This window comes from Xenopus tropicalis, chromosome 6 (genome assembly GCF_000004195.4).
Source record: "Xenopus tropicalis strain Nigerian chromosome 6, UCB_Xtro_10.0, whole genome shotgun sequence".
NCBI classification, from domain to species: domain Eukaryota; kingdom Metazoa; phylum Chordata; class Amphibia; order Anura; family Pipidae; genus Xenopus; species Xenopus tropicalis.
This window is the reverse complement of record NC_030682.2, coordinates 97,594,537-97,607,471: the sequence shown is the minus strand read 5'-3', so window position 1 is coordinate 97,607,471 and position 12,935 is coordinate 97,594,537. Positions and strand designations below refer to the sequence as shown.

The window sequence follows — 12,935 nt, the reverse complement described above, 5'->3', positions numbered from 1 at the left end:
GTTCAGTAGCCCATAGCATCCAATAAGATGTTTGCTGGTGACCAGGAAATTATACCAGTGGATTTGTTGCTATAGGTACTCAGAACTATAGCAAACTTTGCACCTTACATTACATAAACCTTGTTGTGTCATAAGCCCATTAATCTTCCAAAAGATACTAGTATGTTGGCACAGAAGATAGGCCAAGGCGGCTGTAGACATTTCAACCACATTATTTTGCGGCCCCCTCCCCTTCCCCCCTCCTTACCTAGTCACTCACAGTAGCAGTTCAGCCTGCACTCTACCCCTTGCTTTCTTCTGGGTTCATTAAAACTTTGATTGTCATACTTCTAAATATATCAGATTGATCTTAACTGTAATATCATCCCCAAACTGTCTTAATAATAATATAATAAACAGGTGATTAATAACATATTACATAATACAAATAGCAGCATTATTCACCACACATACATTCCCACTAGCTAAAGAATTTTGCAGAAGTGATTAATTTAGGAAGCAGAACTAGTTTGATGCTTTTCTTGCCTTTTGTAAATACAATTGCCTACTTGCATAATGTAGTTTTGTTCCAAAAAGTGTTTTTGTTATGTGTATATATCCTGGAAGTAGGGTGCTTATTGTAACCTCTGACACAACTCTTTAAGTATAGCATTTCAATCCAATTGTAACATTAATTATAGGTCAGATTGATGGATACAAGCTTGAAAGGTTCCACACGTCACTCAGTGTAAGAACACAGGAAACTTGTTCTTCCTGCTTGGGAGTATCAGACCAATTTATAGGCATGGGATAGTTCATTCTTAATGTAACTAAGCTCTCCTTATATGCTGGCTTCTCAAACCATTTATTTCTCTTGCTTTATAATGCTTTTTCTTTGCTTGTTTAAGTGATGAGTATAGCTATGCCAATTAAAGGGGACAATTGTGCCAGTGCATTACACCTCTGAATATAGAAGGAATTTTCTATTAGATGTGCATTTTAGATGCTTTACTCAAAATTCCCACAAAGCCATACTAGCCACACCTGTCTCACTGCTAGAAGCATCTAATAGTTTTTGGCAAGGACAGTTAGGACATGTTGAACACAGACCGGGAAAAGAGGTTCTATGGAGAGCTCTGATAAAGGGGGAATTATTAAAGTTAACAATCATTTTTAGTCCAATGTGAATTCAGAGCTAACATTATGTATTATATTATTATTATTATCATTGCCTATAAGATTAGGGGCATTTTTGTATTATTAAAAGAGATACTCACTACTTGAAATTTGTGCCTACTCTGATGATTGGATCATGTGTAAAATATAGGGCACCACATGCATCAGAGCCTTGGAAATGTACAATCACTAGGGGGTGCCAAATAGCTGGTGAGCAACGCAACGATCCTCTTCTGTCCAGCGCCGGATTTGTCTTGCCGGCGACCCTAGGCCGCCCCCATTGGCGCCCTCCCCCCCCCCCGTGCGCATGCACGAACGCGCGGCCACCCCGTGCCCCCCCCCCAGGCTGCGAGCGCAAGTGCGCATGCGCAAACATTTAAATTCCCATACGGAGCAGTGGGGAGAGGTCCCCATTGCTCCGTATGGGAGCCAAATTTCAAAATTATTTTGCGGCGGGGCGACACGCCACCCCTAAATTTGTGCTGCCCTAGGCCCAGGCCTTTGTGGCCTCGCCACAAATCCGGGCCTGCTTCCGTCTTCTTTCTTCGCACTGGCTGCACATGCGCAGTAGAGTGAAAAGCCACACAAGCTGTTTTTTACTCTAATGCGCATGCATGGGCCCCATGACTGCAGTGAAGGAAGAAGAAAGGAAGAGGATCGCTTGCCTGCATGTACCTGGTGTGATTTCTGCTAATAGGAACACCAGCCTGGGACATCAGGTGAGTGAAAACAATCACTGGTGGGTGTATTTAGTTCAGGGTTCCCTTAGGTTTATATTTATCATGCTGTGTAAAAAGTGGAGTAAAACATCACCGGTGATGTTGTTTTTAGCAGCCAATCAGATGCTTTGCTTTGATTTTGTAACAGTTGAAATCCAATTGCCAATTGGTTGCCCTGGGCAACATCACCAGTAATGCTTCACTTCACTTTTTACACAGCATGATGAATATACCCCTTAGTGTGTTGCCTCTACACATGGAACTGGCTTGTGTCTAGTGACACCCAGGCTCCCCTGCTCTCAAGTCAGACTTGGCACATATACAGTACAGAGCTTTTCTGTGCTGCGCATGAACTTACCTGTGACAATTTATATTTCAAGCAAAGTCATTTTAGACAATGTCACCAGCGATTTAAAGGAACAATTCAGTGTAAAAATAAAACTGGGCAAATAGATAGGCTTGCACAATAAAAAATGTTTCTAATATGGTAAGTTAACCAAAATGTAATCTATAAAGGCTGGAGTAGGTGGTTGTCTTAACATAATAGCTGGAACACTACCTACTTTCAGCTCTCTAACCTCTTAGTTAGTCAGTGACTTGAGGGTGGGCCACATGGGACAAAACAGTTCAGTTAGTTTGCTTTTGATCCTGAGCGCAGAGGTTAGTTTCAAAAGCAAACAGTTATGCCACATATGCCCCCCCCTCAAGTCACTGATTGGTTACTGACTGGAGCCAAAAGTTTTGATAATTAGGCATCCATTCACTGCAGCCTTTATAGATTGCATCTTTGACTAACTAACTATATTGAAAACAATTTTTATTTTGCACAGCTTAATTACCTAGTTTTATTTTTTACTAAACAGTTTGTTTAATGCTTGTGATTTAATACAAAATGCCCCGTGCGTCATTGCCCTTAACACTTCAGGAAAGTGGGTGTTTTTCTACAAATTTACGAACTTCCAAAAGTTTTTCATTTTATGGGTATGGGTAAGAAGCTAAAATTGTAAAGGCAAGCAAAAATATGTTTTTGGTCAAAAGGAAACAAGTGTAAGGGAATTTATTAAAAATAATCCCAAATAGTGATATCTTGAGGGGACCAGACAATTATATTTGTCATTGCAGCAATGAGTCTGATAAGCAACACAGATATGCAGCTGGTGATATGCACATGGTTGGGATTCAAGAAGTAGTCCATATGGAATCCCGTATGGAATCACCAGAACAGCATGGCACCAGCTGAAAGCTTCAGGCACACGCCACAGGCATCTCCGGGTAGTCAGCATCGTAAAAGTGGAGACAAGCCATGGTATATGGAGGAGGATTTTTTTCCAATAGGTTCTGTAGCAGTGCTGTCTAGATTACAGCCTCTGGTCTGTGATAAGGTAAATGCCAGGTTATTGTCAAGTAATTACAGATTCATTAATCATTGGAATATTTTCAGGAGGAAGGCCCATTCACCAAAGGAAAAGGCTTACAGTGGCATGAGCAGATGTCACTCAGATGATGAAAGTGCAACCTATGTCCACAGCTGAATTGTGGGTAGAAAAAAATGGTGATCTTGTTCAAAGTTGAATTTTATTTGCATTGTCGCTGCATTCTAAGGCCCTATGGCCTCAGTAAAAAATACAGAGAACAGGTTTGGGCAACCATTGATCACTAAAAATTATACCACAGATATTTTCCATTTGTTTTGCTTTGGGATACTTTGTTCTTCACTACATCAGTCAGAAGCTATTTCAGTTTAGGGCTGATATGCCATGAATAATATTCTGAAAGAGTTAATTGTGGCCTTTGTTATGCAGATATATTGCAACCACGTGCACTACATTTCTCTGTCCAGCATCCATAAGTAGAAAATAAATTGCATTCATCTTCCTGAAATTGTTTCAGTGGTTAGTTAATTTAGAACTAGGTAATTCAATTGTTATCTATTGGTATTGGCAACAACAGTCTACATGAAAGAATGAGGTAGTTAAAAGCTATATCTACAAACCCGATACATTACTGAAAAGCCAAAGGTCACCGGATTAAAACCTTTGCTGTTTTTTTTGTGAGTAATTGTCCTACATCATTTTACTAATGTCTTGCTGCTAATGAAAATTAAAAACATCATGCTGTTTGATTTACTGCTTTGTTTTAATTGTCATTTTGAACTAACAAGTGTGCCAGGATTTCCAACTTAATAGGAGCCTCCTGTGATTCTGTCAAAAATATTGTGAGTGAAGGCCTTTTTACACCTTAGGACTTCTTATTTAGAATGGCTTTTACATAGTATGTGATTAAATCACTTGATTTGCTTTTTTTAAAGAAATGGTGAAAGTGACATTTTGTAATGGATTCTGCGTGGAGCTGCTACCACAAGATAATACTGAAATTACAGCCAAGTTCTGGGTAGTAGGTGGTAACTGCTTAAAATGTGCCAAGCTAAAAACATTAACACCTTGCTGCCAATGTATTTCATGAAACAAATGGCTTTAAATAAACTAGTGTGAAATTTGTTGTGTGCTGAAATGCGCCAAGAACGGAGACCATTAAAGTTGCATACACAACACATATCTATTTGTGCTCATCTATATAAGCACTCTTTATCAGTTGGAACTACTTTGTTGCATGAGGCCCAAGGAGCTCTTACCCCAACACCTGCTTGGAATGATTGGTATATATAGATCACCATTTGGGGCTTATTTGTTAAGATTGGAGACAAACATCACCCATGGTGTTGCCTATAGCAACCAATCAGCAATTAGATTTGCATGGTGTGATCTGATTGGTTGCTATGGGCAACATCACCTGTCACCTGTGTTTACAGTGCTAATAAATGCACCCCTTTTTTGTGTGTTACACCAGTGGAAATGCAGACAGTTGATGTATGTGTAAGAATACACTTGTGTCCTGCCCACCACCACCCCTTTACTTAAAGTTGCATCATTTTGCTAAAATCTTTTTATCTCCAAAACCTAATGTCTGTGCTTAAGTGTAAGTGGTGCAGGTATGCTGGAATTCTGGAAATTAATGTTGCACTGTGGGTAAAAAGCTAATTGCTAATTAGCTAGTTGCAAATTAGCCTTTTTTTTAGCACTTGATAAAATAACCCTGTGGTTTGCATTGCTTGCTTTTATAATAACAATTCCTGTAATTTTACACCGAAGCTTTCTGGTTTTCTATCAATAACTGTATTGTGTATAGCAATGTAACTATTTCTGTACTTTAAGATACAACAGCAAATAAAGATATTCATCATATAATTGCTCTTATATAGTGCCAATATATTGGGCAGCACTTTACCATGAGTAAACATCATTGTCATTATCAGGCCCGGATTTGTGGAAAGGCCACAAAGGCCCGGGCCTAGGGCGGCACAAGTTTAGGGGCGGCATGTCGCCCCGCCGCAACAGAATTTTTAAATTTGGCTCCCATACGGAGCAGTCGGGACCTCTCCCCACTGCTCCGTATGGGAGTTTAAATGTGCAATTGCGCATGCGCACTGGTGACGCACGATCGCGCATGCGCACTCGGGGGGAAGGGTGTCACACGATAGCGCATGCGCACTCGCGGGGGGGGCGGGGGCGGCCTCGGGGCGCCCAGAAGTGAAATCCGGCCCTGGTCATTATCCTTACCTCTGCCCCAGTGGAGCTTAAAGTCTAAGGGCTGTATTGCATTGACTGATAGACACAGTATGGAAAATATCATGAGTTGCCAATAAACCTGCCTGTATGGTTTTTGGAGTGTGGGGGGAAACCAGAGTACCCAGAGGAATCCCATGCAGACACAGTGACAACATACAAACTCCTTGCATAAATCATAACACAAACGACTGCTTTCTAAAATAAGGTCTGTTGGTCTTAGTGAAGTAGTTTGCACATGGATAGGAAATGGATTGGGTACAGAGGGTGGTTGTTAATGGTAATTCTCTACTTGGAGTAGGGTTCTTAGTGAGGTCCCTCGGGGTTCTGTACTGGGTCCACTTTTATTTAACTTGTTCATGAATGACTATGGGGACGGTATTGTAGAGGATGTATCTGTGTTTGCAGATGACACTAAACTATGCAACCCTTAATACCCTTTATGGCAAATTTATAATGGAGAAGAACTTTGAGCCCTTGTAGATGTAGCAAGCAATGCCAGGCAGCAGCTGCAAGGGCAAACAAGGTTTTGAGCTGTATTAAATGGGATTCACAGGAGGAGGGGGTTATTCTTGCATTTTACAGAGCACTGCTAAGGCCCCATCTAGACTTTGCCATACAGTTTTGGTCTCCAGTGCTCAAACGGAATATTATTGAGGTAGAGAAGGTCCAGAGAAAGGAAACAAATGATATGATACTAAGGATATGTATTATGTGAGGATCATATAATAATCTCTCTAATGCTTTACCAGTAGGTCCATCCAGCAGACACAAAGGCACCCACTCCGATAAGAAGAATGGAGGTTTTGTCTAAATATTTAGAAAGGGTTTTTTACAGTGAGAGCTGTGAAGTTGTGGAATTCCCTTTCTGAATCTGTCATACTGGCTGATACATTATATAGCTTCAAGAAGGGGTTGTATGGCTTTTGAGCAAGTGAGGGAATACAGTGTTATGGGAGATAGCCCTTAGTACAAGTTGATCCAGGGACTGGTCCGATTGCCATCTTAAAGTCAGGAAGGAATTTTTTCCCCTCTGCAGAAAATTAGAGAGGCTTCAGAAGAGGCCTTTTGCCTTCCTTTAGATCTCCTAGCAGTTAAGCAGGTTATATATAGGCATAAAAGATTGAACTTGGATTTGTTTTTCAACCTAACTTACTATGTTACTATATAAATACATTAAAAAAATAAACACTTTTGAAAACTATGGCCACTACCCCACTGGCAGTGAATTTATGTAGTGATTGCATCTTAGCATAAGCACTGCAGTGTGGGTCTTTTAGCTGTCATGTGATAATTAGGTTGCAACAAGAACCTGATCCAGAACATGCTTTGCTATCCCCAAAAGCAACTGCCTCCTTGAAACATATGAGTTAGGAAATGAAACGGGACAGAAAGAGAAGTTTTACATTCTAGAACTAGAATAGTTGGATCTATTGCAGTGCTAAACTTCATTTAATTATATTTATCAGATATAATATTTTCATTTAGTGCAATTGTATTGCAATGGTAGTCTATTTTTAGCCAACTGTCTTGATTTTCTCAGAGATTTTTCAGAGATTATTTGTTTATGAAAGGCAACCTTGTAAATTACAAAGTATTGTACTGCCTCATTCAATAAATGTACAGTCAATCAATATATAGATTTATTTGTTCTAAAATACTTTTATTTTTATATTTGCTTAAAAGCAGTCTACACTGTGACTTTATTTCTGTAATCAGTACTTTAAAATACAACTAATTGCATGGTGGTTTTTTTTGTTTGTTTTTTTTTCTTTGTTACCTACAGGATATTGATTATTTGATCTGAATAGCTTGGGATGGGATATGTTGGGGAAATAATCATATGCTGCTTTCCCTGATGGACATAGAAATGTAAATAACACCAGTCAAATGTGGCTAAAAGTAAAAGCCATATTTAGGCAGAGAAACCCACAGGGTGATTGTAGAATACAGTATTGATCGTGTATCTTGATTTTTGTTGACCTCCAATAATAATTACAACTGTAAAGGCAATCAAACTATATGAGGGGCTAATTGAGGAGTCACAGTGACAGGAGTGTCCCTTAAGGGACTGTAGGGACCTTCATAAATGATTGTGCTCGAAAAGGGACTGCTAATAAAACATACAAGGTACATATATACACAGAGGTACTTCCTAAATACGACTTATTTTCAGTGAATGGTCACTAAATGTATCATCCCTCATCCCCTTTTTCTTTTTCTTTTTTTTTTTTTTTTTTTTTACAATTTTTATATTTAAAGCCTTAATTATGCAAGAAAAAATGCAAGTCTGAAATGTCCAGATAAATTGCCAAAGAGCATAAAGTGAGAGTATAACATATTTACAGCGAGTAGAGTATAGCAAATAATAGCATGATATTGGAGAAGCCTATTTTGATGTGATTTGGCCATATTGGTCCATTACTCCCTGAGAAAGGGGGCATCCATGCCTCTTTTGGGTCTGAGGCTAGTATGAGCATTAAACTATTCCATTTTTGATATTTTACAGCTGCTGTGATCATATTAGTTCATTTCAACATTTCTGTAAAGAACTCTGACAAACATTTCAATGACATTACAAGGCTTACTGCCAACAGCAGTTAACCACAGAAAATCACTATAGTTCATTTTCAATAGTGGGCGAATTTGGGCAGTAATGCATGGCAACAAATCTTCCAAAAAAAAAAAAAATCTACCTGCAGCTGGTTGCAAAGGCTAACCACAGTTTGGCTGCTATGGGCTACTGACCATCTGGGTTGAAGAGACAGTGGGTGACTCCTCTATTTAGCAAAATACAAAAATGAAAATCCCAACTTATTTTTTGTGATTAGAAATATTGATTTAGAGCAGACTTTTATATTAAGTTACACTTTTATTAAAATGTACTCTCTTAGATGTGGATTTATTTCATCTAATGGTGAGAATCATATGACCTCATACATTTCCTGATCCTGAATTCATCATGTTGTCTTATTTCCTCTCTTTTCCTTTTCTGGATTCACATTTTTTCTATATCATACCCAGTTGATTGATGCCAGTGTGTTCCAACCCATCTGAGTCATAGATACAACATAAATAAATATACTAAATATTAATACAGCTATATGTGGGATAAACAGATAACTGTGTAGAGTTAATGTGCCAGCTGATATTAAACTGCTGTCAACTCCTGTTGTAAAAGTATATGTTCTGTTGGTGAACTGAGTATGTGCCAGTTATGTGTGACCCAGGAGGTTTCCTGTTGTTATCTATATATCTATTGGTGGGTAATTCATCTCATGATAATAATCTTATCTTGTAGGTAGCACTGGTACAATGGACAGAGAGTGTTGGTCTGACCCTGGTCAATAGAGATTTGACTTCAATGCAACTGAAGACCCCTGGCGGACAGATATTAACATTTTGCATTCTACAGATCTTTCCATTCACATCAGAAAGTAAACGAATGGGGATCATAGTGAGAGTAAGTTGTTTAATTACTTTACTCTATATATTGAAATCATATATAATTGCTTTTCTATAAATCTATATTTATAGTGCAGGTATGGGATCTATTATCCAGATTGCCTGGGACCTGGGTTTTTCCAGATAAGGGATCTTTCTGTAATTTGGATCACCATGCCATTATTTTTGAATTCCTGGCTTAGAGGCAAGTTGTGGTTTCATAAAAAACAGGTGTACCACGAAACAGAGCCTTCTGTAGGCTGCCAATCCACATAGGGGCTATCAAATAGCCAATTACTGCCCTTATTTGGCACCCCAGGACCTCATCTTTGTGTTGCTCCCCAACCCTGTAGCCTCACAGAGCAATTGTTTTTTTGCTGCTGGGCTCAGTGACCCCTCATTTGAAAGCTGGAGTGAGTCAGAAGAGGACTGCAAATAATTAAAAAAAAAATTGAATTCCAGTTGAAAAGTTGCTAAGAATAGACCATTCTGTAGCATACCAAAAGTTAACCTGAAGGCGAGCTACTTCTTTCAATACATATTTTGGGTTTAGCTTGTCTTGCAACTTATGCGAGAACAGATACAGAAAACTGAACCCTGGTCATAAGGGCTTTGTAGTTCTTTTAAATAAGTGAAATTTCCAGGGGCAGGAGTCAAAAGTCATGTCTTTGCTTACTGTAAAAAAAATATAGGCAAAATGCCTGCAAGGTATTTTAAATTAACCTCTGTGGCAATAGCAGGAAAAAAACATAACTGAATTAAAATTATTTATTATTATAGGTGAGGGTTTCATTCCAAATAGTTTTGTTTTTTTGGTCCTTTATTTTTATCTCTTAAGCCTGGGAAAATACATACGAGTTCTCCTTTTGTTATTGGTTTTAGTAACCAGATAGAGAGAAATGTATAAATTTGTTTCAGTGAGGCATGTATATTCTATAAAAGCTCTTCTATAAAATCTACTGAAACCTTTATTAGCCCTTCACACATAAGCATGGTTAGAGTTATTTACGTTTTAATAGCATAGTTTCAACAGCTGCTTTATGTTCTACCTCATTGAGTAGAATGTATTTGGTAACCATTGAATGAACCTTTACTCATTCACATGATTAACTTTTAAAGTTCCTTTTACATTCTTTGATTGCAGGTTTCATCAGGGTTCCTTTTAGCAGGAAATATTTAAATGTTCATATGTTAATACGCTGTTCCGTAATCTTTTTTTAAGGGGGACCCAAAAAAAGTTTAGTTAATCTCAAAACAATTGGTTTAAAATTAATTTTGCATTATTATTATTATTATTATTATTATTAGTAGTAGTAGTAGCAGCAGCAGCAGCAGCAGCAGCAGCAGCAGCAGCAGCAGCAGCAGTAGTATAGCGGAACATTTCACTACACTAATGCGGTCATGAAGACCCACTTAAACACTATGGGACCCATGGTAAACTCTTTTCACCTTGCCCCATGGCAGAAGTGGAGCTGTACATTTGAAGAACATTTGTAATTTTTTATGATACAAATATGGGATCCCTTATCCAGAAACCTGTTATCCAGAAAGCTTCGAATTACAGAAAGCCCGTCTCCCATAGACTCCATTTTAATCAAATAATTGAGAATTTTAAAACAGATTTCCTTTTTCTCTGTAGTAATAAAACAGTATCTTGTAATTGATTCCAAATAAGATATAAATAATCCCTATTGGATGCAAAACAATCCTATTGGGTTTAATTAATATTTTATTGATTTTTTAGTAGACTTAAGGTATGGAGATTTTTTTACAATTTTTGTTGTGTAACTGCCAGGCTTGGAATGTTTAATTACCCTACCAAACAGGCAGCAGTTGTGAAGAGAGAATGAATGATGAAGAGCAGAGGGCCCAAATAGAAATATAAGCAATAAAAATAATATTTATTTTATAATCAGTGTGTATTGTTTACCAGGATTTTAGGTTGCAGGCCAAATAGGAGGCAAAATAGGAATTTGATATAATGATATAAAGTACCTTGGTATGGTCTCTACTCTGTGGATTAAGGTGGGCGTAAACTTTGTTATGTACAATATAATTGGTGCGTGTTTGGCAAGCTCAAGAGCAGCAAGTTGCACTGTAGTCTTGTGGTTGTAAAGCACTTTTAAGTTTAGGGGGAGCTTCTGGTTTATTAAGTGCCCTATTAATGATTTGCAGGACTGCTATCACTGCCCCATGCACTCATGTCCATTATTTTCCTCACAGGAAGAATCTTCAGGGGATATAACTTTCTATATGAAAGGGGCTGATGTTGCCATGGCCACCATAGTACAGTATAATGACTGGCTGGATGAGGAGGTAAAAAGTATTTCAAATTGTTCTGTCATTGGTGTATTATTATTATTATTAGATGTGAAATGCATTTCTTGATGATGTAACGGGCTCATTTTAAAAGTCACAAAAATAGGTTAATGTAAATAATAGCTAACTATCATATCAGCCCCATAGTGTTCTAGCAAAATTCACTAGAAGCATACATGCTATCTCCATCCCAAAATATATTGACTAAAGGTGATCTTAGTGAAAATAGAAAAGAAAGCAGCAGACTGCTGTTGGTTAACCTTCCAAATCAGGTGCTGGCTTGGCGGTATTCCAACTGCAAATCAAATATGGATCATAGAGGAGAAAAAGCTGCAAACAATGCCATAGAGCAAGGCCACATGCCTGACGCATTTGGAGCACACACCCTTTATCATAGACTAATCTGTACAAACATTTAGCCAATAATTAAATATTCTACATCCTAGTGACCTCTGGTGGCAAAAGATAAAATTGCACCTATTAAATCAACATAGAATCCTATTATGTTGGCCACATTGGTCAAATCAAACATAATATTATTAAAGTTAAAAGTGATTCAAAATTAAATTAACCTTATAGAAACAGCTATGTATTTTAGGTGTATTCTTAAACAAAATACAATCAATGTCAAGCAGTATTTATGTATTATGGCAGAGAACTTCCAGAAATTCAGAGCTGTCTTGATAAAAGATTTTTGGATAACACTCTTTAGTAGATTTAATGGAAAATTAGACACCCCCCTGCCCCCTCCCAGCAAAAAGTGTCTCTGTTTGTAAAATTGACCTCTATATGCAGAAAAGCACCAACCCTTATAAAGTTTGGCATAGGAGAGTGCAAAGAAAGCTTCCATCACGGTCCTGCATAATAATACAAATTCCCATGAAAGTAAAAATAGTTATATGTCAACAAACAATCTCATGCCAAAATTAGAAAAAGTGATTTAATCATGAGAGTGCAAATTGTACTAAGAATTTCAGCAACTGCTTATAAACCCTGTGCATGGGGAATTGATGAATAAACAGGCTTATTCCCTAGTTACCACCTGTAGTTTTATTCCCCACGTAACTTTCTCCAGTTTACTTAACAGGTGACCTGTATCCCTAACGTAGGAATTTAACTTTTACAGGTGATCATATAAACAATGAACAGTTTTCTTAATTATATTGAATGAATCATTTCAAGAAACAGAAATTAATTAAAGTGGTCGTATATGTGTGTATATATATATATATATATATATCATATTCATGGGAGCCGAATACAGTGTAGAAGTGGAAGCAGTAAAACTGGATGATAACATGCTACCCAAAAGAACTTCCATGTCTGTTTCTAGTAAATACAGAATATATGTTATGCAGTATATTATATGCTAAATTGGGAAAATATATTGCTAACAAATACCTTGGTCTAGCACATACTTATCTCCTTTTGTCATTATTATACTTTGCCTTGTCAGTGGTGCTGTTATATCGTGTTTTTGTGTAAAGTTAATTGAACATGTTTATAAATAGGTGAAACAAGCTTCACTATGTCGAAATATTTACATAAAATTCTAAAATGGCAAATTTTGTGGGTTTAGGCAATATATAATAAGACGCCATGAGAAGAGCTCTTAATCTACAATCAGGCTTAAAAAAAACAAAAAAACAAAACTGGTCACTTAAATCCAGACGAG

At 37.6% G+C, this 12,935-nt stretch overlaps 1 protein-coding gene across 2 annotated transcripts in view; it reads left to right on the top strand.

Moving 5' to 3' along the window:
- Window positions 1–12,935, top strand: part of atp9b (ATPase, class II, type 9B) — a 148,059-nt gene that overhangs the window by 116,914 nt on the left and 18,210 nt on the right. For both annotated transcript variants that reach the window (XM_031903753.1, XM_002936443.5), the window contains exons 16-17: window positions 8,799–8,960; window positions 11,165–11,257. In XM_031903753.1, coding sequence (XP_031759613.1) covers window positions 8,799–8,960; window positions 11,165–11,257 — 255 coding nt within the window. The remainder of the gene's footprint in view (window positions 1–8,798; window positions 8,961–11,164; window positions 11,258–12,935) is intronic.